The sequence below is a fragment of the Seriola dumerili genome, unplaced genomic scaffold, assembly GCF_002260705.1.
Source record: "Seriola dumerili isolate Sdu_G_001 unplaced genomic scaffold, Sdu_1.0 BDQW01001661.1, whole genome shotgun sequence".
Lineage (NCBI taxonomy): Eukaryota > Metazoa > Chordata > Actinopteri > Carangiformes > Carangidae > Seriola > Seriola dumerili.
In genome coordinates, this window is record NW_019175916.1 from 281872 (window position 1) to 306461 (window position 24590).

The 24590-nt window shown below is 39.6% G+C and overlaps 1 protein-coding gene across 1 annotated transcript; it reads right to left on the reverse strand.

The window, feature by feature from the left end:
• Positions 1-432: 432 nt before the first annotated feature.
• On the reverse strand, positions 433-16382 carry ankrd28 (ankyrin repeat domain 28). Its single transcript, XM_022768463.1, has 28 exons — positions 16232-16382; positions 11995-12078; positions 11339-11417; positions 10738-10808; positions 10452-10652; positions 8754-8841; positions 8015-8157; positions 7634-7846; positions 7253-7331; positions 7022-7136; positions 6726-6808; positions 6444-6507; positions 6246-6314; positions 6008-6148; positions 5721-5832; positions 5582-5608; positions 5377-5451; positions 5092-5293; positions 4901-4988; positions 4697-4814; positions 4241-4460; positions 3828-3915; positions 3653-3736; positions 3331-3476; positions 3098-3180; positions 2861-2943; positions 2595-2686; positions 433-1866 (listed from the first exon to the last, which is right to left on the reverse strand). The coding sequence occupies exons 1-28, from the start codon at positions 16256-16258 to the stop codon at positions 1583-1585; spliced, it is 3159 nt and encodes a 1052-aa protein (XP_022624184.1). The 5' UTR covers positions 16259-16382; the 3' UTR covers positions 433-1582.
• Positions 16383-24590: the final 8208 nt, after the last annotated feature.

Consider the following 24590-nt stretch of genomic DNA (forward strand, 5'->3'; position numbering starts at 1 on the left):
AAGCTGCAAACACAACATAGAATTTACAAAACAAAAAAAACACATTTATAACATTTTATAGAGAATAATCAAGTGTAGGTTTAAATTAAGTCTCATAGATAATGTCAAATTGTTAACATCACTCAAGATACCATTAGAAAAAGTTTTGAAAACAACACATTTTACATGTGATTTTCCTATTGTGACAAAATGTCTTCTCTGAAAACAGACTCTCAAGTTGCTTCATGTGTGCCATGTTTTTAACAGAATTAAAGGCAATACTCCATAAAGACTCGTGTTCATTATTAAATAACTCATTTCTTTATTACTCATAAAATATACAGCAATCTCAGTACTGAAAGAATTCATTGGAGCTTTGAATTCACAGTCATAATTTCTATATACATGCTAGTTTCATCCCTCTTCAAGAAAAATCAAGGAAAAGAAAAAAAATCTTTTCCATTCTAATGAAGCTAGCAAATGTATTGTACACATTTCCAGTTAAAAGGATCTTTCAACAGACAGAAAAGGGAGTTTTGAATCATGGTAGGATTGAGTGGTTTCTTTTTTGAAGTTAAAGCAAGCAAAACCTGTCAACAAACATTGACTATAAGAGCAAAAAAATATCATTCAAACAGAAGAAAATCAAATGCTGTCCTATCATTGGTTTACAGTGTTTCTCCTCACAAAGCTGAGCCTCAGCTACCTCAGTATTGGATCAGTGCTTCTTACAGTTGTATCATTACTTACCTAGTGTGCATCACTGTACTTTCACAGCTGCCTCTACAAACCCATCTTTTCTCAGTAACTAATGAAGGCACAAAATAAACACATAAATAGGAACCAAAAGTACACAAATAATTTATTCTTGAAAGACTAAACCGCAATGGACAGGTCAATATACAAAGGTAAGGTTGATCAACTTAAAAATAACCTGGTGCACATATCAAATGTTTTTATATTACTCAGGTCAGAAAATCTGATTTTTTTCCTAGAAGATAAGGAGTTTAAGACATGAACATGGCTATATTAAAATTTTGATCTCAAAAAATAAATGATTTTCCCCCTGTATGACTTACAGACTTGAAGGACAAGTGTAGTCTGACGAATGTAGTGTGAGGATATCAACCTTAAACGCCTCACAAAAATTTCCAAAATGAAAACTGGCTCCTTCTACCCCCCCGCTAACTGATCAACCCAAATTCTCATCTCATGTACACAGTTAAAACTGGGTTAAAATGCGTCCATGTCTTTTGGTCCCTGTCCGTTTAGCTCTCTGTGAAGTGCTACCATCCCTCTTCAGCATGTTATTGCCTTACAAAGGTCGCTGTCTGCCCAACAAGTAAAGTTTTTAGCACGCAAGAAGTCAGTGTTGGTAAAGCAGCTGAGGTCCAGTATCAGCTGGAAGGACACCTGGTGCTGGATGAGGTCGGGATGAATGTGGGCCAGCCTGCTGCACCTCCTCCCTCTCTTGTTCTCTGGTCAGGGGGACTCTTAAGGCTCCTGTGGCGGCTATTCTCTTCTTCTGCCCTCCCAAGCTGGCGGTGGGTGATTTTTAAGACACAGTGTGTGTGTTTATGCATTTATCACTTCCTCCTGTCCCTCAGTACGTCTCTGAATCAGAGTCATTGAGCTCCTCGTCCTTGTAGAAGCCCTCGTGATGGCTGATGTTATTGAAGCTGCAGTAGGAGCTGTGCTCACCGCGCAGCACGGGCAGACTGTCGAAGGTGACACTCTTGGAGGGGCTGGTGGTGTAGTGGTTAATGGCACTGAAAGGGAGGGTTGGTGCCGGGGTGCAGGGGGACACAGGCATCATGGTGGCCAGGATGAGGGCTAGGCAGTCTGCCACATCTTTGTTGGGGGCACAAGCCAAGGCGGGTGTATAACCTGAAACAATGACAGTGCACCAGTGTTACACATTTTATACAAGTAATACACAGCTTCATGTTAGACCAAGAAAAGCTGCAAAATCTCACTTCTGAGAACCTGAAATATTTGGTGTATTTTCAGCTGCATGACTGAATTTTCCTTTTAACCATATAGATGCTTAAATCAACCATTTTTGTACTGATGTTAGTTTTAGTGCTAGAGTATAAATAACAGTTAGTTACCTGTTTTGCGCTATACAACATAGGGTATCCATAGGAGTTTGTCATTCACTTGATTAAAACTGCTGGAGCTCTATGAACTTTATCAAATTCAATTAATATCAAATCTGACTATACAACACATCCTCTTTAAACCAGTGAGTCTGAGAATTTCTTATCAAGCTGATCTAAAAGATTAGTATTGGATATTGGACACACAGGCAGGTGATAGCAAGTGATTTAATTGGCTTTCAACTGATCAAATTCTTATCCAATATGTCAGCTATCATTTTTCCTAAAGGAACATTATCCATAAGGCAAAGGTTTTAGAACTTTGACAAGCAACTTAAATATTTGAAGTGTGGAATTATTTTAAACTGGAAAATAAAAAGGAGCTCAAAGCCATTCGTAAAGCCATTTAAGTATCCATGAATTTCTGATTTTGTTGTCTCCACTTCTGAATGTACTGTAAGAGAGAAAATATATAGTTGATTGTATATACCAAAAGAAATGTTACTCTGAATTTACCGTTTTCATCAACTGCAAGTACACTGGCTCCCTTTGCAAGCAGCTCTTGCACCACCACAGTCAGACCATTTCTTGCAGCCACGTGTAGGGGCCTTAAAAGAAAAGTTACAACATGAATATGCCACAGACAGGTTCATATTTTTCAGTTGGTTCTACATCACTGATAATAATTCAAATCCACACAGCTATCTTCAAAGACTACCAATCATTCCATCGCTCAGATACAGGAAGAGACAAGACAATAATATAATACAAGTGATACATACGTCTGTAAGGCGGCGTTAGTGGCATTTATGAGGTTTCTGTCTGTAATCTTCTCTAATATCAACAAGGCACTGGTTTCATGTCCCTGTAGAAAAGAGGTACAGAACAATGAATGTCAAAATAACCATATACAGTAGCTTCAAAATGTATAGTAGATACAGATTGTCAGTATTAGGGAGCATACTGTATATTTGCTGCGGTAGAATGTAATAATAGTGCCACCATATGGTGATACACACCTTACTGCAGGCCAGATGAAGTGCAGTGTTCTTCACAGCATCCTGCAGAGTGAGATCTGCTTTTGCACTGCTCACCAGCAGTTCTAACAGTGAGGGTGAGAGGGTACATCACAACGAAAAGCGAATTAAAGTTAATTCAATGCAACATTGCTTATTAATTCAATACTGCGCCGATTATTACGCCCACAGTGATATTTCCCAGTCTGCCGGTTAAAGCAGAGAACCAATCGTACCGACAGCGTTGGTCTGGCCATTCTCAGCAGCCATCATGAGTGGGGTCTTCCCTGCAGTGTCAACACTGTTGACCTGAGCGTTGTGGCTCAGCAGCAGCTGGAGACACTCCACATGGTCAGTGAATGCTGCTGCATGCAGGGGGGTCCTGCACAAATAACATCAGAACAAGGCTTTTAAATCAAGCAATCCTATACAAGATTTTACTTTTTAATTTTTCATTTGAAATAATAATTCCCTAAGAAAGGTGCTCAGAATCAGGTGTGTTACAAAACTCTTGAAGCTGCAGTTCTTGTTGTACATTGCTTATATGAGCATGTATACCTGTTTTTACTGTCTTTGGTATTGACAATGGCAGGGCCCAGAGTGTCTATCAGCATCTCGGCTGCACCTTCGTTGTCATGGATCCTAAAGAAGAGAAAAGTGCCATTTATTTTTTCTGTGGAAGGTTCTGTCCTTGCATACACTAATGGAAACAGAAGACAGCAGAGGATCTTACACAGCACAGTGGAGGGGGCTGAAAGAATTGCCTTCAGCCTTGTGAAAAACCTCCTGTTCCAGCAAAACCTCCACACATGTATCATGACCTGCAGGAAAGAATACAGAAAGCATTAGCTGCACCAGCCTTCATCTCTGGGTGCTCACAGTCGGGGCTCTCTTCAACATTTTTCCTTATCAACATGTCAAAATTCAAACTTGGGTGCAGTAGGAGATTGAACAAAAGAATAATATAAAGAACGAGCACGAAACATGAAAAATAAAATGTGGATGAGTATTTTAAATCTACAAGTGCTGAAGCGCTCCATTTAACTCTCTTGGCCGCATGTCTGTATTTAAGAGCATACATTGCCAAACATTTCCCTAACTATATGCATTTCTTTTTAAGAGGTCTTCAAAGCCTCATCTCTGTACCATTGTAGCAGGCCCAGTGCAGTGGGGTGTAGCCTTGGTTGTCTGTTAAGACAGGGAGTGTTTCCACTGATTGGGCAGCATGCAGCAGGCCTCCCAGTACCCCAGTGTGTCCACATGCTGCTGCCAGGTGGATCGGTGTGCGCCCTTTACAGTCTCGCACCAGGAAGCTAGCGCTGTGCTGAAGCAAGGCCTCCACACATTCCTCATGACCGGTCACTGCCTGAAGACAGAAAGCAGTTTTTACTGATGATTGATTATACCCTGAATGATGATGTAATTGAATGACAAGAGCTGTGTTTTTCAGTTGGTTCCTTCCAAAGACAAAGAGAGGGAAGTTTGTGCTTATAGTTTCTTTGTAGGGCTGCTCCACCCAGATTCAAAAACAAATGTGGTTCAGGTGACTATTACTTGCCACAAGGAGAAAAAATGTATGTAAGAATAATGACATCCCCTTACTCCTCTATGCAAGGCCGTCCTGCCCCACTTGTCTTTGGCTTCTACATTGGCTCCCTTATTTAACAGAGAATACACACAATCTGTGTGTCCACTCAGGACCGACAGCATCAGAGGGGTTCTAAGAGATAAGAAACAATAATGTCAGCAATTACTTTAGAACATAAGTGGGGGGAAAAAAATCACATCACAATACATTTTACTTACTGTCCATTCCCATCTTGAATATCTACTGCACTTTGAAGATCAGCATTTCCAATCAGCAAACGCAAACATTCTGAATGACCATTGGTAGCTGTAGGGAAAGGAAACTCCATTAGCATTACTCACTATATTGTATTTAGGTCTGAAGAGTCAAATGTAGGCAAATTCATGACCTACTAACTCCAGGTGCATACCTGCAGCATGGATGGGGGTTCGCTTCAAGGTGAAGTCTTTGACAAGGATGGAGGCTCCTTGGTTGATTAAGACATCCACACACTCTACATGACCCTTAAAGGCAGCCAGGTCTAATGGTGTGCGCCCTTGGCTGTTTCTCACATCAAGATCCAGCAGAGACTGTACCAGAACCTCCATAGCATGGTGGTGACCATGGTATGCCTGAAAGATTAATTTACCATGAATAAGTTAACATAAATAAACTGAGACCGAGAACAATGCCAATATAAAGGTAATACACTCACAGCAAGGTGCAAGGGGCTGACGGGAGCTCTGACATCAGAGTCATTGAGGATGTCTGTCCCTGAGGTTTCCATTAGCTGAACAAACCAAATGCAGAAGTTAGAGCTTCCTGCTCATATAATGACTCTGATCTATGTGAGTTGTGGCCTATTTTATACATGAAAAATCCCAAACATACACATGGAAGACAGCACAAATTCTACTCACCACATCTAGAGGTGTTTCACTTGCAATCTGTAAAATGGAGTGGGGGAAGCAGTGAGGCATTAAACATAGCAATACAGCAAGACGTAAATATGGACACGCTGATTATCATACGTCGTTTACTCTGGAGTAAAGTTCTCACCAGCTCCAGACAGAGGCGATGTCCGTACGCCGAGGCGTAGTGCACAGCATTATAGCCCTGATTGTCCCGGATCCCTGGATTTGCATCATTTCGCAGTAAGTATTCCAGGCACCTGCACACACAACAGACACTGTCGTCAAGGAAACAAGATCTTCTTTGAACTGTTACTTAGCATAACCGATAATGCAAGTGAGCTTTCATCCCAAAAACCCTCAAACATAACCCGCCTGCCACACAGGCACCACCTCCTTCAAAAAAAAAAAGAGATTTTTCAGAGTATTACTGACTTTCCATCTGTGTCAGAGGCAGCGGCGTAGTGGAGCGGAGTGCAGCCCCGTTCGTCTAAGTCATTGACACTGGCCCCAGAGCCCACCAGAGCAAACAGGCACTGGTAGTTACAGTTGGCAGCAGCATAGTGCAGAGGGGTCCTGGAAAAGCAAACATGGCTCAGTTCACTGTTCAAATTTGACAGAAACTGGCAGAGGACAAACTCTTGATCTAAGTCGACCAGTAAATGCTACAAACCTGCCAAAACTGTCCTTCCTGTTAAAGTCTGCACCCGTGTTGAGGAGAAGATTGAGACATTCCAGGTTTCTGAGGGGGTTAGAGAGATTTATATAATGATGTACCGATACTTACAATATATTTTTGTTACAGGTCATGAGCTATATCTTAACACTTATTGCTAATTATTAATATTAAAGATGCTATTCCTGTACTCACCCCCCAGCAGCTGCAGCATGTAAACAGGTCCTTCCGAAGTCATCAGGAGTATCAATATCAAAGCCTGCGTAGAGTAAAGGACATGATCCTACATATACTGCTTACTGTATGTGAGATTTTACAGTACAGATGTTTTGAAGTGTTCAAATTTTGGATAACAAAATGAAAAACCTTGTCAAGAATTTTGGCTTATTAAACTGCAGTATCGTAACAATTCAAATACAAGACTGGTATCATTTTGTTTTGTGGACAGCCTCACAACTTGAATAAAGATTTGCTCACCTGAGGACAGGAGCTTTCGGCAGCAGTCAGAGAATCCACTGAGAGCAGCCAAATGCAGCGGGAACATACCATGAACACCTCGTCTAAAAAAGACACAATCATATTGCTTTAGCCAGTATCACTGGTGCTAAACTGAGGTTTTACTCTATTAATAGTACAGAATCATCTGTAATCATCTATATCAGCTACATACCAGTCAATACTTGTCAGCTTTGGAAAGGTTTTTAAACATGGAGCTCTTTCACATTGTATAAAGTTGGAACAGTTGCTGGAAAAGGGCAAACAGGCTGACTTACTTAGCTGTGTCAGCTCTGTTGGTGATGAGAGTGTTGATGAGGAGCTCGTGTCCGTATCGGGCAGCAATGTGTAGTGGTGTATTTCCGTTTTTATCTTCACAGTCAATTTCAGCACCTTCAGAAGAGAATAAAAACAAGCACTCAGCAAGCGTTACACTACGAGGCAGTTTCAGTTTTGCTGTCCAGTGAGGGAAATAACGTCAGTTAGGCTGAATTTTTAGAGGAGCTCACCATTCTCGATGATTGCTTGCGACCTAGAAAACCTCCCATGGATGGCTGTCATGTGGAGGGGAGTCTTACCATCTTTACTCTGGAATCAAGCAAGAGCATAGTGGTATCAGCAATGGTCATTACTATGGCTTTCAGCTATAAAGTATAATGCCCAATCAACAGGCTCCAAAAAAACAATGAGAAGTTATAAAACTTTACTTCTGACCTGAAGAAAAAAAGGCACAGTTATGTTGCAGTGCAATTACTTACGGCCACTTTACACTTGGACTCAAACACAAGTGACACACGAGACTGTTTAAGTTTCCTAGTTCACAATGTGCAACCCTTTTCCAAGTAATCCGTGTTAAAACAGTGAGAGGAGACATTCTGGATTTTATTCACCTTGATGTTGACATCAGCCCCGTTGCACACTAGCAGCTCCAGGCAGAGCGCCCCATGGCGTGAGGCAGCGGTAAAATGGAGAGGTGCAAAGCCCTTCTCGTTCACCTGGTTGACATTAGCTCCACATTCAATGAGCTCGTTCACCACCACGTCCTGCCCGTTGTAGCAGGCCACGTGGAGGGGTGTGTTGCCATATGCATTGGGCTCATTGATCTAGACAGGAAGATAAACACAAAGGACAAATTGGTACTAATACAGGGCTGTTACTTTTATAGCACACAATATAGAAATCTGTTGAGTCATTATTCAAAACATATCTCTCTCGATCAGATAATAAGATCTGGCAGTGTCTACAGTGTAATGAAGGTGGGTGGAACTTACATCCACCCCCAAGTCCAGGAGGTATTTGACAACACTAATCATTCCACTGGAGGCTGCCGCATGTAGGGGGGTGTAAGATTTCTTATCTTTGCAGGCCACCTCGGCCCCATGAGATGCCAGCAGCTTCACCACTTCTATGTGCCCTGAAGACAAAAAGAGAATGATTTCATTACATGTCTATGCTATCAAGATATGATCAAATATTTCATACAGTCATATTTGGCTACACTGGGCAACATTATTGCAGCAGACAGTACAGACAACAAAACACAATAACAGTTTCAAGCTTGAATGTTAAATTTCTTTTCTAAATGTTGACGTCAAAGGCAACATTTTAAAAAGATTCTTTGCTGGTATATTTTGTTGAAGTTAGTTATAAGTAGGTAGTTAGTTGTAGTAAGTTAGTTATAACTTCATATGCATCTCTCACTTATGTTCCATGCAGCAACTGTATATACAATCTTTCCTAAAGGGCCTCAAACTAAAATATATCAACATATTACATATTAACAAAAAAAAATATATGCATGTATTTTTGTTAAATAAAAGTATTAATTTCAGAGTGCATTACTTTTAGTGCTTTTACATATAGTTAAAACAAATAAAAAACATATAGTTAAAACAAATAAAAAACACTACTACAACACTACTATAATTAAATCCTGGTGACTTCTAGTAAGCATATGAGATGAATTCCGAATGTAATTTGATGTAGAAATCCATGTGGTTGATTTATTACCCATGTAGGCTGCCCAGTGGATTGCACGTCGGTCCTTCTTGTCAAAGGCATTGATGTTTGCTCCTCTGGAGAGCAAGAGCCTCACCATCTAACAACATCAATAGAGAAAAAAGAGCAATCAGGAAAGATGTCAAGAGGAGTTGCAACCTGAAGACTACCAATTCTGCTGCCTTTGAGTCAATGTGGCAACTCATAAAACCATGGTGTTTAATGCCTTAATAATAGGGCTAACGTACTGATCCTACTGATGCTCTGTACACCACATACATGTGTACAGCTACTTTCAATTTAGTCTAATCTCATGAATTAGGAGCATCCACAAGGCTTTAAACTCTTTTTTTTTAATCCCTGAACAAATGGGGGTTGGAAAAACTTTTTGACCTTTAGCATAAACTCAATGCAGGTAAACCAACAGAACGAGAAGACATAAGCATGAAACTGTCAGTTTTCACTCAGTGCCCATATTGCAGCATATGCATAGGTTATGTTATGATGTTGAACATAGGCTACAACTGTGTGTCCTCACCTCGCTATTTCTTGTGTGTTTTACTGGAATATTGCTAAATAACCAAAAGGTTCTTTGAATGTCTTTTATGCATTGATTTGCATTACCCCATAATTAAATGAAACATTGAAACTTTAATCTACTTTACATGCAAGTATATGATTGCAATGAGTTATTTGCATGCAAGCACGATTCGGCGAGCACTGTCTGTACATATTGTGCCCTTGACTGTGTGACCACAATTTATGACTGACAACTCGCAGTGTCAGTCTAAAAAATGATGATCTGAGAGAAATTTATTTCATTTTTCTAAAAAAGCTATGACTGGTTCATTTGAAAGCAACTTTATTGTTTGTTGAGCTGTGGCTTCTCCAGTTTGTCCTAATGTTTGGATTTGTGCAACTGACACCCAGATCAAAAGGGATTATTATCATCCTACCCAACCTCGATTTTACTATACACTCACTAATACAGCAAAAGCTGAGCTTAGCTATTTGTTTAAAATGGAATGTAAAACCTGTAAGACTAGGTCACAACGGACGCCAAATTCTGCAGATAAAGTAACTTAATTTGCTGTTAAAATATTTTTCATTACATACAGTATTAAAGAACAAAACAAAACAAAAGATAGACGAAGAGAAATAACTATTTCTAAAAGAAAAGCTGACTAATGACTGCATGTTTGTCTAACTAATTGCTGTGGTTATGACTGTTAAACAGTGGCAGGTTTATATGGACATGTTGATTGTTTCATCTCACACTTCTTAAATGGGTAAAAATGTAGCCATTGTTCAGTTGTTCTGCACAGAACATTGTACAATGCCCAATGTGTTTACACATTTATGAGGCAAGCAGAAACACTTCCTTTCAGTAACAGCTAGGTAACACACCCAACCAACAGTTTGCGAGTAAAAACTTTGTGTGCAAGGTACATCCTCTCTTGAGAGGAGAATTATACTGTATTCATCAATATGAATAGTATTAAGGTGGTTACAGTTTTAAAAACACAATGAAGACAGGACAGACTGTACAGCCACACAGTCAGCACACGTTTTGTTTAAGGGGATTGATATTCAAATGTCTATCCATTAAGGTACAACTAAATCAATACTAAAGGCATTAAAGCACTTCTTAAGAGTACAGCCCAATCAGTACAGAGTACAATCAAACAATACTTTAGGACTTAATTTTACCTCCAGATGACCGCTGAAGGCTGCATGGTGCAGCGCAGTCCGGCCTGCCCTATCTGACACATTCACATTGCTAAGCTGTGGGACGAGGGCTTCAGCGCAGCGGACAGCCTTATTGGCTGCAGCGATGTGAAGCGGCGTCTGCCAGTTCTTGTCTCGGGCGTTTACGTCTGCAGAGTGTTTCAGCAAAACCTGGACAGCCTCCTGCAAGAAGTCATCACATATAGGTGTGTATTGTTTTGATTTGTAAAACAATATGTGATAGAGAATAAAAGAAACATTCACATACCTCACTGCAGGAGGCCACAGCCCGGTGCAGAGGAGTGAGCCACTTGTTATCTTTGGCATTTACTCTGGCACCTACGAGTCAGAGGACATTGGCTGTGAGACTGTTTAAGGTCATGCAGTTACATGACATCTAGTGCAGCATTTCAACAAAATGACTGAGGCCTTTCCAACAGCAATGAAGTGCTGTTTTGTAATATCTCCATTTGCAGAGCAGACTGCAAAGGGTGCATGTAGAGCTATTTCACAATATTGAATACAGATGCACCATCTGGCCACATAAGCATATAAATATTCAACTGATTTTCACATTTGAAACATGTCATTATGCTGTCAGACAGGGTAACATTGCTATCATTCACCACTTCCTCCAGTACCCGGAAAAGAGAACCAAGTACGTCAGGACCTCCATGTATGGCGGGGAGTAGAAAGGTGACAATGACTTTGCCCAAGGTGATTCTCTAAGGTTTCAGTGGATGCAAATATCACGAGGAACGTTCCCAAATTGATATGATGAGTTTGGCCATATCTATCTCCTTCAATAATATGGCTGTATCTGACTTTAAAAGCCTGTTTACATAAATTTCTCCTTCTAAAAAAAATACCTGAAAGAATCAGCAGCTCTATAATTTCTGCATCTCCGAGATAGGCAGCAGCATGCAGTGGAGTTCGCTTCTCATTGTCCTGTAGGAATGTGAAGAGAAAAACAATACTATGACTAAAAAGACACATAACAGCTTGCATTACACTTTAACTTTGTGTTCTTTCTCTACTTTATACATGCAAATATGGTCTGTCCTGACCTGTTGGGACATTAAAGAAAAAGTGTATTTTTTTATGTCCCAACAGATCAGGAATGCATGAAAAAGGAGAAATAGCAATTAAATGTTGACAGCCACACAGTCGCCATTCATGGCAAAAAGGGTGTTAAAACATAAATTCAGTAATTTGAAGCCTTCCAGTGAAATACAAGCAAGTATAACCCAGCCATATTTTGAAACAAACACACCCCCCCGCAGTAACTGTGAGGAATGCAATAAAATAAGTAGAGCCAGATCATGCAGTGGGAACTGTAAAAACCAACCAGGTGCTGTTTTATACTCTGCAACTCTTAATTGAAAGAGTTGTACGAGGCCTTTCAAGGACAATTATACACGGGAGGTTTTAAATTCAGTGTTGTTGGGATGTTTTTAAAAAAATATATATATAACAATAATAAGAGAAAACGGGTGCAGCTTTAGTGGGAGTCTGTTGGGATTACCTGTGCATTCACATCCTCTTTTTTGAATATGAGTGAGCGTACTTCATCTGGGTCGACATTGAAAATAGCTTTCAGCAAAGCAGGCTGTAAAAGAAAGAGACGGTGTCAGACATGAAACACCAACAGTATAGGTAACATTTGAGAAAACAATAACCATTCAAACCTTGGAGACCTTAGACCTTAGAGAGACTTCTGGATCCTCGTCATCAAGCACCACAATACACACACGATTCATTTGCACTGAGATTAAACAGTCATGTTTAGGCTGCGACAAAGTCACTAAATATTCCTGTTTAAAATCCTTCAAAAAGGCAGAGACAGAGGCATTTTAACACAATGATGACTCCACAAATCAGAACTTGATGGAGGCGGACTGTCAGGATCAATACTGACAAAAGCTGAGAAGCTACTTTCTAATTCTGTTCTGTGTTTACAGTCTGTTGGTAAGACAGAAAGCCATGTGCATACTATGCCACAGAGAGAAATACCACAATCTTTAAAAGAATACAAGTCCAGGAATGACTCCATATGACTGATGTGCTGCCCATCTTCACTTTCTGTCCAGATAGATTTTAAACTTTAGCATGACTAGCCTCCTGTGACGGTCTGCATCTTGACAAAAAACAAGAACGAGAAAAAAGAGAAAACTATCCTCCGCTGATCTCGGTCACTATTACAACAGGTGGCAAAGATGATAAAAGTTAAACAAGGTTTCCAAAATAAAACTGGAGAAAAGGAGAAAGTTGTTGAAGTTCTTTGTGAAGTCTGACTCTTAAAGATTGTGCCATTCCTGCCCTGGCTTCTAATTTAGCTGGCTCCACCCTTCTTAGGGGAGTATACACAGGGAAAATACTGCTGTGTATTTTAGAAAAATATATATATATATTTCCTTATTTCCATTTGGCATGAACATTCATTAATTTAAAAAAAAATCAAAGATTTCCAAGAGTAACTGTGTTTTATAAGACATGTAACTAAAACCATAAAGATTTAAGGCAATATTTGCCCATGTGTGGGTAGCTTAAGTGATTTATTGTGACACTGTTGCAGCGTTTTGCCAATACTTCCTGTAAGACAGAGCTCTCTCACAACACCTGCAATGTCCCTAAAGAGTGAGTTGGGACTGAGAAACCAGTGCTCCAACACAGCAGGCTTAAAACTTGACAGTGTCTACAGCATCTTATCCATATAGTTGCTTACAAATGCTCAACAGTCCGCTCAGCAGTGCTCACTGTAAGAATAATGACAACCAAAAGTGATAACTTCAACATTAAACTCCAGCTGCCACTGCAAATTGTTCAGAATAAAAAAAGGTCACTCACTTGTTGGTAAAGCGTAGTTTTGCCACATCATAAACAAAAAGTCTGAGCCCCAAAGAGAGTCGATTTAAAATTACTAGTTCATCTTTCATTTCATCTCTGGACAGCCTGGTCCTTCACAAAATACCAAGCTGGGTGAAAATCAGTTTGTCATCGCTTATATGCTTGTTTCATTCTAAAAAGCATAACATCAACTTTTTTCAGTGTTTCATCTCTAAAATTGATCACATTTACCTGAAACCAATGCTGAAATCAATGCCCCTATAAACAGTCACAAACTGTATAATTAAGTCTGCTAACGGACCCTCATGCATCATGTTGGCCAGCTCAGAATTGCTGTGCTCCCCTATCTGATCCTCCATAACACCAGCAGAGTGTTTGATCAGGCAGTTTTCCACTGCCTGTGGGAGGAGGCTGGCATGGATGGGGAGAACAGTGAGGGCAGGGGATCCCTTCCAGAGGCTGCAACTGGTTACCCATGAAAGACCCAGATGGAACATTCCTAGCTTCCACAAAAACTTAACCCTTTCCTGACTATAGTCAAGTTTCTAAAAAACAAATTAAGCCATCGTGGTGAGCTTACAGCTGCAACCAGTTAGAAGTTGTTTCAACTAGTAACATCTGTGAAATTTGGTGATACTCAAATGTTGTGCAAAATGTAAGATAAAGAAGCAGGAGGTTCCTGTTACAAAAAGTGCCAAGAGTCAGCAGAGTTTAAAAATCACCTGCTGCAACGTTTGGCTTAATGAAAACTGTATTATCTTGCATTGCCTTTATCTGCCATCAATACACCTTTGGTGGAAAAAGCTGAGGAGGAAAATCTTTAATTTGAACAGTCAAGCTCTCTGGATACAATCATTTCCATGAGTTGCATTTCTTTTTACATACATTCAGAATGATGTAGCATGCTGAGTGCATTTGTTCATTAAGATCTCATCCCTCATTTAACCCATCGGGCTGCCCAGCTAGCTAATTAGCTAATGTGCAGCCATGTACCTCATAATACTTAATGTGTAGTTTACACGGCACAGTTTGAGCCACATACTTTACAAACTGTATCAAACAGAACTAGCTGAACTGAACTGCTTCCCCATAGGTTTCAGTAGCTAACAAGGTACTTAAAGTCAAGCACGGAGCCAAAACACTTTCACCCTTTGCTGTACTGTAAGGCTTCTATACTATAGTATATTACTATGCATGGCGACTTGGGTAAAATTATTCCTTTTGACATGTGATGAAACCATAAGGACAAGATAGGTTTTGCCCTTGTACAAATTTGAGCCACATGATGTATTTCAGCAGTTGGATTGATGTTCAATAAGTATTTAGAATAAGCAAGACAAAAACGATCATTACCATTCAGGGAGTCAGTAGCTTACAGCCCCATTTTAAAAACATAGCACAGGCCTTTCATTCACTTATTATAATGCCCATGAATATCTGCAGGGTGCAATGGAGGTTACAGTTACTGAGGATTTAATTCAGGGTAACAAGCAGGCACTTGTGCTTCTTATACTGTTTCATTTTGACGATTTCTGAATATCCCCCACAGTTACAAGGAAGGACAAATCTGCATTTTGTTGTTTTCAGTTCTTCAGTACTGCATGATTGGTGTAGGAGATTTTCTATGCTTCTCTAGCTGCACGACTGTGCACCTCCTCTCTTCATACAAGCCAGCCTAGTTAATACCATCACCATGGAGACAGCTCTTTGGCAACTCCACTGGCTCACAGGAGCCTAGGCACACGATCATTCAAGCACACACACAATGAAAGACACATGCACGTACATAATATGTTACAAGAATAGCAGGCATGTGCAAAACACAGTTCTTAGATGATAACAGAAAGCTATTCTCGTTTTCATGAGTAGGTGGCAAGTGTTTAATACAGTTAGAGGACACATGTCTAATACTGTCACACTGCCAGTCACCTCAAACATTTATTATAACCATTACACAGCAGTTTGCCTGCATGTATTTATATAGTAGAAATAAATACATTTTGCTAAATGACTATTTCCTTAACAGCTTACAGAGACGGCTTATCTATTTGCAGTATTTACAACAGACAGTTGATCACACAAATGCTTGTGATCAAGGACATAACTTATATGTTATTAACCTGCTTTATCAAAATCTAACATTCACAGCATTAACAATCACTGAACAGAACAGGGTACAAATCTTATGACAGAGCCCCCCTTCCACAAAACGGTAGTGATATTCAAATAAAATTAAACATTTAGTGAGGTGAATCCGTTGAAAAATACTACACTATTTATTAAGTGTTTACATTTTATCCTATTTCCCAGCTATCACAAAACCTCCCCATCTAAGGTAGTTTACATATATATGTCACAAACGTCCAGTTGTCACAGTAATGTCACAATCAACAGATCACTTTGGTTGTTATGGTCATCATCTCAATCCACATTGCAGAGATTTAGTGTCTATTATTAAATCGTTGAATCACTTGCAAGCGACAACATAAGCCCAGCTTTGTATTGTTTTGTCACAATATGCTAAGTGGTCACTTTCCAAGTGAATAGCTGGTGGCATTTTGCGCAGGCTCTGGCTAATTGCTGGAGATAAACACAGGCTCATTAGCTGGTTACAACTCTATAACCGCTTGACCATGTGTCTGTGTAAATGTGATGGCTCTTATTATCGCCAAAAACATGACTCCATATGTGATTCATCTGACAGCACTATGCTTCACTTTCACCCTTAAAGTTACCATTCAATATGTAGATTCCCATGAAACGCTTTAGGAAACCCTTCCGTTTCGGAGAATAGCTTAAGAGACTCGAATTACATTCCGCTGGCGATGGTTGAAATCGGGGCAGCTAGCTACCTTACGCTAGCCAGCCAACATTAGCTTAAACTTAGGTCTGCTTTTGACACAACGAACACTTACCTGGTCTCGAATTTTGAGAACCACCATATTTCTGAGATTTTAACTGTTCTCATGCAGATTCATAAAGGGATATTTGTCTCCTTCCGAATAGCAGTGTTTGATCTCGGTAGCACTCCCGCTGGTCCACTGGAGGCCTAGCGTGACGCTAACTTAGCTCTCTTGCTAGCTCCCTAACCTATGGCATGAAAGCAGAGGAGTAGCGGAAACTCCATAACATTGCCGCCACCATACTTCCCCTCCGAAGAAGATGCAATACCATAGGTCAAACTCGCCTCACGTGCCAGTAAGAGAGCTAGTGATTGGTTGTTGCTAACACCGCTCTATGACAGACGCACTGTGTTGAATATTACATCGCGGTCTATGTTCATGTAAAAATATATGTATGTAATGAACATTTCTGATCTATTTATCCGGCACGAAATTAATTAACATTATAGCAAAATGTTACTGCGCTCTTAATGCATGTGTGTGGCTCCGTTTGGTCAGCTAATTGGTAACAGCTACTTATTATTCTATTTACACACTGTGACTCATCTTGAAGTTGCACTAAACCCGAGAGCGATGCTAACAATGTACGCGGAAGAGGACCCACCGGGGATAAATATGAACAACAATATTCTGTCAGGAAGAGGAGTTTCTCCGGACATACGGCTGGTCACTGACTCACCCTTTTTCAAGAAGGTAGCAATACTGACACAACAACCAGGATACATAATTAATTGGTCACATGGAAACTGGTCTGTCAGTTCTGACATTTTGTGCAGCCATAACAAGTAATATTCTTAAAGACAAATTCTGACACTGGTCACACCCTTCCAAGACACTTAATTTAGTGGTAAAATCTTTCAATAACAATACAAACTCTTTGGGTGGTGCCTGCCATCTGCTTCTTAACTAATACATTTACTAGTAAGCTCAATAAACAGTAAGCTGTTCATTGCCAGTAGCCTGTACAATCAGGCTATATAAAAAAGTGTAACTGATGGGGTAAAAATTAATTTTATGCACCCACAGATCATAGTTTCCACATAAAATAATTATCATCTGCTACACAAGCTGTTTTCTGTGTTCGACATCATCATGGACACAACCTAAACCATATACTCCTGTATGCCTTTTAAACACACTTATATCTGCTGACAATGAACTCTTAAACATATCTTATGGGTTTATTGTAAAATGAGTGTGTTTCAGGTCCTGTGACCAAACACCGAAATGTGGTGAAATATGGCCCTCTAGTGAGTTACCCTTCAACTACAAGCAGACCTTGATCGAACTGAACAGATGCTTAAATAAATGGAAAATACAAATACAGTAAATAGACTTGTGGATTTAGAGCCTAATTGTCTTATCTGTACTTATTAGGTCTTATTTGGACACATTTAATTGACACAGGGTGAATTTGGTGGCTTAGTTAACTATACAACCTTTTGATGATAAGGGTGATAACCATTCACATTTACTTAAAAAACTTTGAGGAAAAATATGCACACTGAGTGTTAGTGATTTCAGATCTACACATATAATCCAGACTTTATAAACTTTATATGATATATAATAATGTGATAAGCTTGTGCGTTGTTGAAAATAAGGGTGTCTGCTATTGAATAGTTGAATTACTCATGGAATGTTACATCCACAACAGCTGATGATGTGGGACAGTAATTTCCTCTGTGCAGTGAAAACACCACAGACAGGACTGGTGGGGATGATGTTATGGAAGAGTGCCAAAAGGCTTGGACACAAAACTGTCTGTTTATGGTGCACTCAGTGACTCAATGATCCTGTCACTGACACAGACCCAGTACACTTGGATTTAAAAGTTAACAGAGTAGCAATTCAGGAGTGGAAGAACTGCTGCTATATATTACCAGTGGTAGACATATTTATAAATTACTGTACAGTCACGTCATATTGTGACTTTTCATTTTATTTTTGCAATACAGACTATTCAGCTTTTACAGCTATAGATAGATATAAAACCAGAACAGTTTTAATATAGCATATTAATATAGCATAATGATAATATGTAACTGTGAATGCTACAGCATAAAAAACACTAAAGACATCTGCTGCAGAACAGCAGATGTCTAACAATTAATTACTGCATTTGGCATTGATTATAAGTCTTTATGCCACTATTCTACATAAACATGTTAGTAACAAGCGCCCACTGTAACTCATTCACTATCTTGGCAGCTATCTATCTCAAGCTGCCATGCAGGGGGCAGAGGTGATTACACGATGTGATTACTGTCCACCAAATGGAACCAGTTCTATTACAAAATTAGAAATAAAAAAAAAGCAGTTAAGCAAAATAGTACAGTTACTCTGAGAGTGAGGGAGGTAGCGGGGGTCTTTGTGAAAGAATGTGCGTTATGCTCACCAGGCAACTTTCCAGAGTAGTCTCACATTTCAAGGCCCTGGAAACAAAGAAAGGGGAGAGGGAAAAGGTTGTGGCAGCTATGCTGGTGATTTTGGGTGTAGGTTTGGTCGCCTTTGCTGGGGGTAATCCTTCAGGATCTGTCCTTAAGCCCCCTGAAGACCACAGTAACCCCTGCAGGAATACTTTCTTACTGGGGAGGGCTGTGATGGAAAGGGGTTCTCACAAATTAAATTAAGAGGAGAGGCTATGGACAAAGGAGTAAATGCATAAATGAAGAAAACAGATGCTTATGCACATACCTCACCAATCTCCACCCCTCTTTAAAACTGCACCCTGACCCTGTGTTTACACCCTTAATGTTTACAGGACCTTTTGTATGAATGTGTGGGAGAAAGTGAGAGAGAGGGAGAAAAAGAAAGTTATCCTTTCTTCTGGAGCACTTTTTGGTTTCTTTAGTCAAATATAATAACATTTTAAACTCTTTGCTAGAGAAAAAATCCAAAGCTCCAATTTCTAGCTCTCCCCACCTTCCACTAAAACAGAATAATATAGTAACATTAATAGAAATAATGAAAAAGAAATTACCAGACAGAACAAATATTAGAATAAGTGCCTATGCTTTACAGGAAAAAGTCACATGCTGGGAAGTCATTACTGTATCAGGGTTGAAAGTAATATTTTTATCCTGGTCAGAAAATGCACCTCAGAACCTGTGAAAATGTTCATTAGAGCCAGTTTAGTTTGAGAGGATGGCATTTCATGCAGTGAGACAGATTTCCAGTTCTGTAACCATTACAAAAACTGTACTTCTTGTGCATCATAAATCAAAAACTAAGTCTCTTCAAAGCAGGAAAAAGGGGGATAATTCTTCATCAACATGTATCTTTCTGCCACAGAAAACCATTGGAAGATGTCCTACCAGTGCTACCTAACCCTAACCCAGGTGTGGAGGTTTTAAAAAAGGTAAGTGTCATTACCCACCCTCACCTTGCATCTGTTACAGAGAAGTGACATTGATGAATACACTTTCTTCAACTTTTATTAAAAGTGTGGAATTTTTGGGACAGCGGTTTTACAGCATCAAATGATGAAGTTGTTGCTCAAATGTACCCCTCCACAGCGCACACAATATTGCAATATATCATTCTGACAATAAGATGTTTATACATCTGTGAACACTGCAAAACTCATGACATTCTTAGCTGTTGCTGAGTAATGACATGGTCCTTAGTGTCTAGGTGCCAGCTGTGGGGTCCTGCACATGCGATGAGACAGCCACAGTGACATGCATGCAGGATCATGCCTCAGATGTGCTGATGTTTAGCTGTGCCCCTGTCTGTCCAGCCATCAGGATGAGGGATAGCAAACAGCTGGCCAGTCGGGGTCCTGGAATGAAAGTGGTGTCACCCACTGGGTCAATCCCAGCTGCTGCAGGACAGTAGCAAGATGAGAAGGGAGAGAATTTAATTTCACCGTTTCCCACCACTGCTCCTGGAGTGTTGATGTCGCGTCAGACGCCACATAATCCAAATTCCTGTAATATATTTGTGTCTCCCTAAAAGTCTAAAGGTAGGGTATAACAGGGCATAAACAGGAAAAAGTCAAGGCTCAAAGTATTTCAAGAGGAATAATCATTGAGCTGTACCCAAACATCCAAACACATTGTGTCGTGATGAGCAGTGATGTGGGAAACAGGTGAACAGAGACGAGAGACGTGCTTTGTTCTTCTTGCAAATGGAAGACATTTGTCCACTGGGCCAAACAGTAAACTAAGGAGAGCTACTGAAGAATGCTTTGAAGTGACAAATAAAAATGTGAGACCACGGACAGCTGTAGATTTATGACGATGACAAATCTGCATATAATCTCTTCTAATCACACAGTCAGTCAGACCCTGCTCCTGCTTGGGATGAAAGCATCTCCCTTTTTTTTTTCTTTCACTTTTTTACTAAAATTCCCACCAGTGTGTTCATGTAACCAGAACAGTGGGGAAGTGCCCAGGTGGTAGCTTCTCAGCTTATCTTTAATATTGGCCACAGTTTCGCAATATATCACAAACCTGGTCTGAACATGTGCCAGACCACTGGACATCTATGATGAAATGTATTTATCAGTGTGCAAAGAATATTGTTGTTGGAGCAACTGATGCGACAAAGGCCAAACACTTTGTCTCAAACCTCCCAGTGGAGTCCAAGCTAATGAGTAGTATCACCAGTAGATGGCACTGTTTCCATTTTGATGATGTTTTTGTGGACCTGTGGACGCTACAGGTGCTATTTTTAGGGGGTGCATCACCGCAAACTAGTCTGTGGACACAGCTGTCATAGCATTCACATGTCGGAAATTTTGTATTATGCAATAACAAGCAAATAATAGCCTCTTTACAAACGGCGAGCTACTTGAGTGTCCCATACAACTATTATCAAAATTCCTAGTGCATTCATGTATCATTATTATTATCAAATGAGGAAGAACTTAACACTAGAACGGTTGAAAATGGTAAAAATGAAACACTATAAGAATAGAGGAAAAGGCACAAAATATGTACAGGCAAACCTGTCTATAATCCGAGCTTTATACAATGGTTTAAAGCACCAGTGAAAATGATCGCCTCATTTCTCTACTTCACTTGTTTTTAGTAAGGGGAGACGATTGATGAATTTGCTGGACAGAGACGAGTGCACCTGCTGAGGACAGACAGTGGTCGAACTGACCTCGTCTCTCCATCACAGAGATTATCAGAGACAGTGGCCAGACAGGGCGCTCAGGCTGCCACTAACTTGGCGCAGATTTTGTATCACCCTCCTCCCCTCCCTCCCTCCACAGCCACCTTCGACCAAGCGAGATTATTTATAGCCCAGTCGTCATACTGCCTCAAACACTGACCGCATCCCGCACGTCCTCTAGTCCAAACACAGCAGCACACCCGTCAAAGCCTCAACCCTGTCCCCGAGGTAGACGTATCGACTGTGAGTATGTTAGTAGAACAAATTCGACATTCAATTTCTGCAAAACTACAGTATGTTTAAAAAAACGTATTACTGTTCACGCTAATAATAATATGTTCCATACTCCATAATATGACCGCAAAGTTACTTTTATAACACGACAGTCATGGGCAAAACAGTGAAAGCAAAGGGTCAATTTATATTGTAGTTGTAATTATTTAAGAACAAATATGTTTTTTTTCCACCAGGTTAGCATCATGTTAGCTAGAAAGCAAAAGGTCAGCGGATTAATATCTTAAGTCACGTTGGTTCTGCGGTCACAGGTGGTCGTTTTGTAATCAATTTCTGTTGTGAGTCCGCCAATAAAAGTGGACCGAAAAGTCTCATTCTCTCACTCCACACAATCACAGAACTGCAAGGGGTTTTTTTCTAAGTACTGACTGTCCTCACCATCAGTGCTTTCGCAGACTGTTATTAGGTCCAACGTGTAGGGTATTGTTGTCAGACTGCCATCTATAAATACACTTGCTTACGAATGTATGATCGCACCAAACGTGGTTGAAGTGTGAAAGTAATTATTCAATAACTCGTCTATTAATCAGATGCATCACCCCTTGTCACAGACTACGCATTACTTGATTTGATTAATATTTTAAATAAGAAACTGAATGGGATGTAACAATCTCTTGGGATCTTGAGGAGTGTGATGTACATCCATACTAGGCTACTACCCACTAAATCACATAATTCCCAGAGCTGTTTTACATCACATTAGATCTAGTGGTGGAAGAAGTATTCAGATCATTTACTTAAGCGTATACCACACCAGATACTGCAAATACGCCATTACAAGTAGAAATCCTGCATTAAAATTTTTAGTCAAATAAAAGAACAGAAGTATTAATGTTCTTAAAGTATCAAAAGTAAATGTACTCACAATGTGGAATGTCTCAGTGTTACATCAGTGTACTACTAGGTCATTATTATTGGTGCATCAACATGTAAGCAGTACTTATACTGCTTTATTGTAACGTTCAACTTTAACTGCTTTTGTACTTATGCATTGTTTAATCCATAGCAGTGCATTGTATTTTATAAACTGATCATATGTTTTTTTTAAATGTAAAATCATACTCTAAAATAAACTATAGCTGTTAAATAAGTGTAGTGTAGTAAATATGCAATATTTGCTTCAGAAATCAAGTAGAACAAAAGTGTAAAGTAGCATAAAAATGAAAATACTACAAGTATGTCAAAATTGTACATAAACTCAGGACCTAGCAGTAAATGCAATCAGTTATTTTCCAACACTTGCAACATCTTAAACTTTACTTCTATATATCTATCCTTTACAATGTCTATATCACATTTTGTTTATGTCCCATTTGGCTGAATATTTCATATCCCATGTTCCATATTCATTTTTAAAGTATATATTTATGTAAAGTACTTACATTCTACTGCTTCCTGCATTGTACATACTTTTGCTTTTTGCTCCTTTATGTTTATATTTTTAGAAAAACCTGCATATTTTTTCTTTTCATGCAATATAATAATTATGATGATGATAATAATGTAATATGACAGTAGTATACTTGCTTACTGTATCTCCACAGGAGTTTGGACTTTTCACTGCATTTTGTATGTGACGAATACACCTTTTAACCTACAGCTACCTTCCTGTATATTTAGTTTTTCACAGATACTGAAAAACCTAAACTGTCATCACAAGCAGACGATGATATGAACATGTTGGAGTCAGAAGCAAGGAGCTTGTTTTTTACACTAGATGTAAGTTAACTGACAGCGCAGCTGTTGTAATGAGGGTTGTATTATGTATAATGTTAGTCTGGTTCTTGGTTGTTTTGCTGAACACCTTGTCACTCCAACAAAAACTTTTAGCAGATGTGTTACATTTGAAATGGCTCTTGTATAATGGCTTTGGTGACCAGTGCTTTTTCTGCTCTTCAAGCACAAGAACCACAGACCCTCCAGTGTACACATGACTTTTTCACTTAGATGGTGACACAAGAAAAACACTGCTCATACTTGACATGAAAGCCTTTCACAGCCACTCCAAATGACCCTTCAGCTGTCTTTCCATTTCAGAATATTTATGATATTTTTACATTAGACTTGTTCTTGGCAGGTTAGTGCTCACAGATGTCTGCAATGCTCAGATGGCTTGAGGGGGCAGGTACCATCTGAGCTGTGCCAGAGAGAGAAAGTACCTTACACTTAGCCTAACACATAATTTCATAGTACCAATGAATGTGTTAATGAGACAAAATGTTTTCGATAGAACAAATCTTGGCAGGCGTCTGTGAGTTATTCACTGGACCTGATAAGTTAACATGTTCGGACATACAATTGGCAAGAAGTATTCACTGTAGCAGCATGTCGCAGCACTGCTTTGTAATGCATTATAACCATGGTGACTTGATATTGTCCTAAAGTTGGTGTCTGGCAGATTTGTATTAGTAAATATATTCTATAGAGACCACAAAATAATCAGTCAGCTACCAGCAGAGATGACATAAGATGTGAGAGTGAGCTTGTTTTTCAAAGTAGAGAGAATACAACGCCTTTTCCTTTTTTTTTCTCACAACTACAGTGATGAAAGTGATGAATTACGCTTTGTCACTGTGGATTTATTTCCTGCGTTTGTGTGCCATCCTTGACTGACTGTGATGGTGTGAAGGCTGCCTTCATGTCACTCAGCAGAAATTGCAGTTCCAGTAGAGAAAAAGGATGCTGTGGGGTTTTGTGCTGGGTGACAAAAAGTATGATATGACAAAATGCTTTAGCCAATCGTCTGCCGCGGTTGGGCTATTGTAGAAAAAACACACGTGTAAGCCTGTGTATATGTGTGTGTGGGTGTGTACAGTATATGGGTGTCTGTGTTTCTAGTCCATAGTTGAAAGACGGTTGGTAGAATAGATTTAAGATATTTTTTTTTGAAGCAGCGATGTCTCAGTAACAAAGTTTTCAGTAGATAACAGTGTTTCAATATTAGTTGTAATGA

Bases quoted from the DNA above. Each gene is read 5' to 3' on its own strand.
- ankrd28 (XM_022768463.1), bottom strand. From the start codon at position 16,258: ATGGTGGTTCTCAAAATTCGAGACCAG. The intron at 8,158-8,753 runs GTAATAAATCAA...TTTTGTCTTCAG, and splicing joins CCACTGGGCAGCCTACATGG to GGCACATAGAAGTGGTGAAG. The intron at 6,809-7,021 runs GTAAGTCAGCCT...TGTCTTTTTTAG, and splicing joins AACAGAGCTGACACAGCTAA to ACGAGGTGTTCATGGTATGT.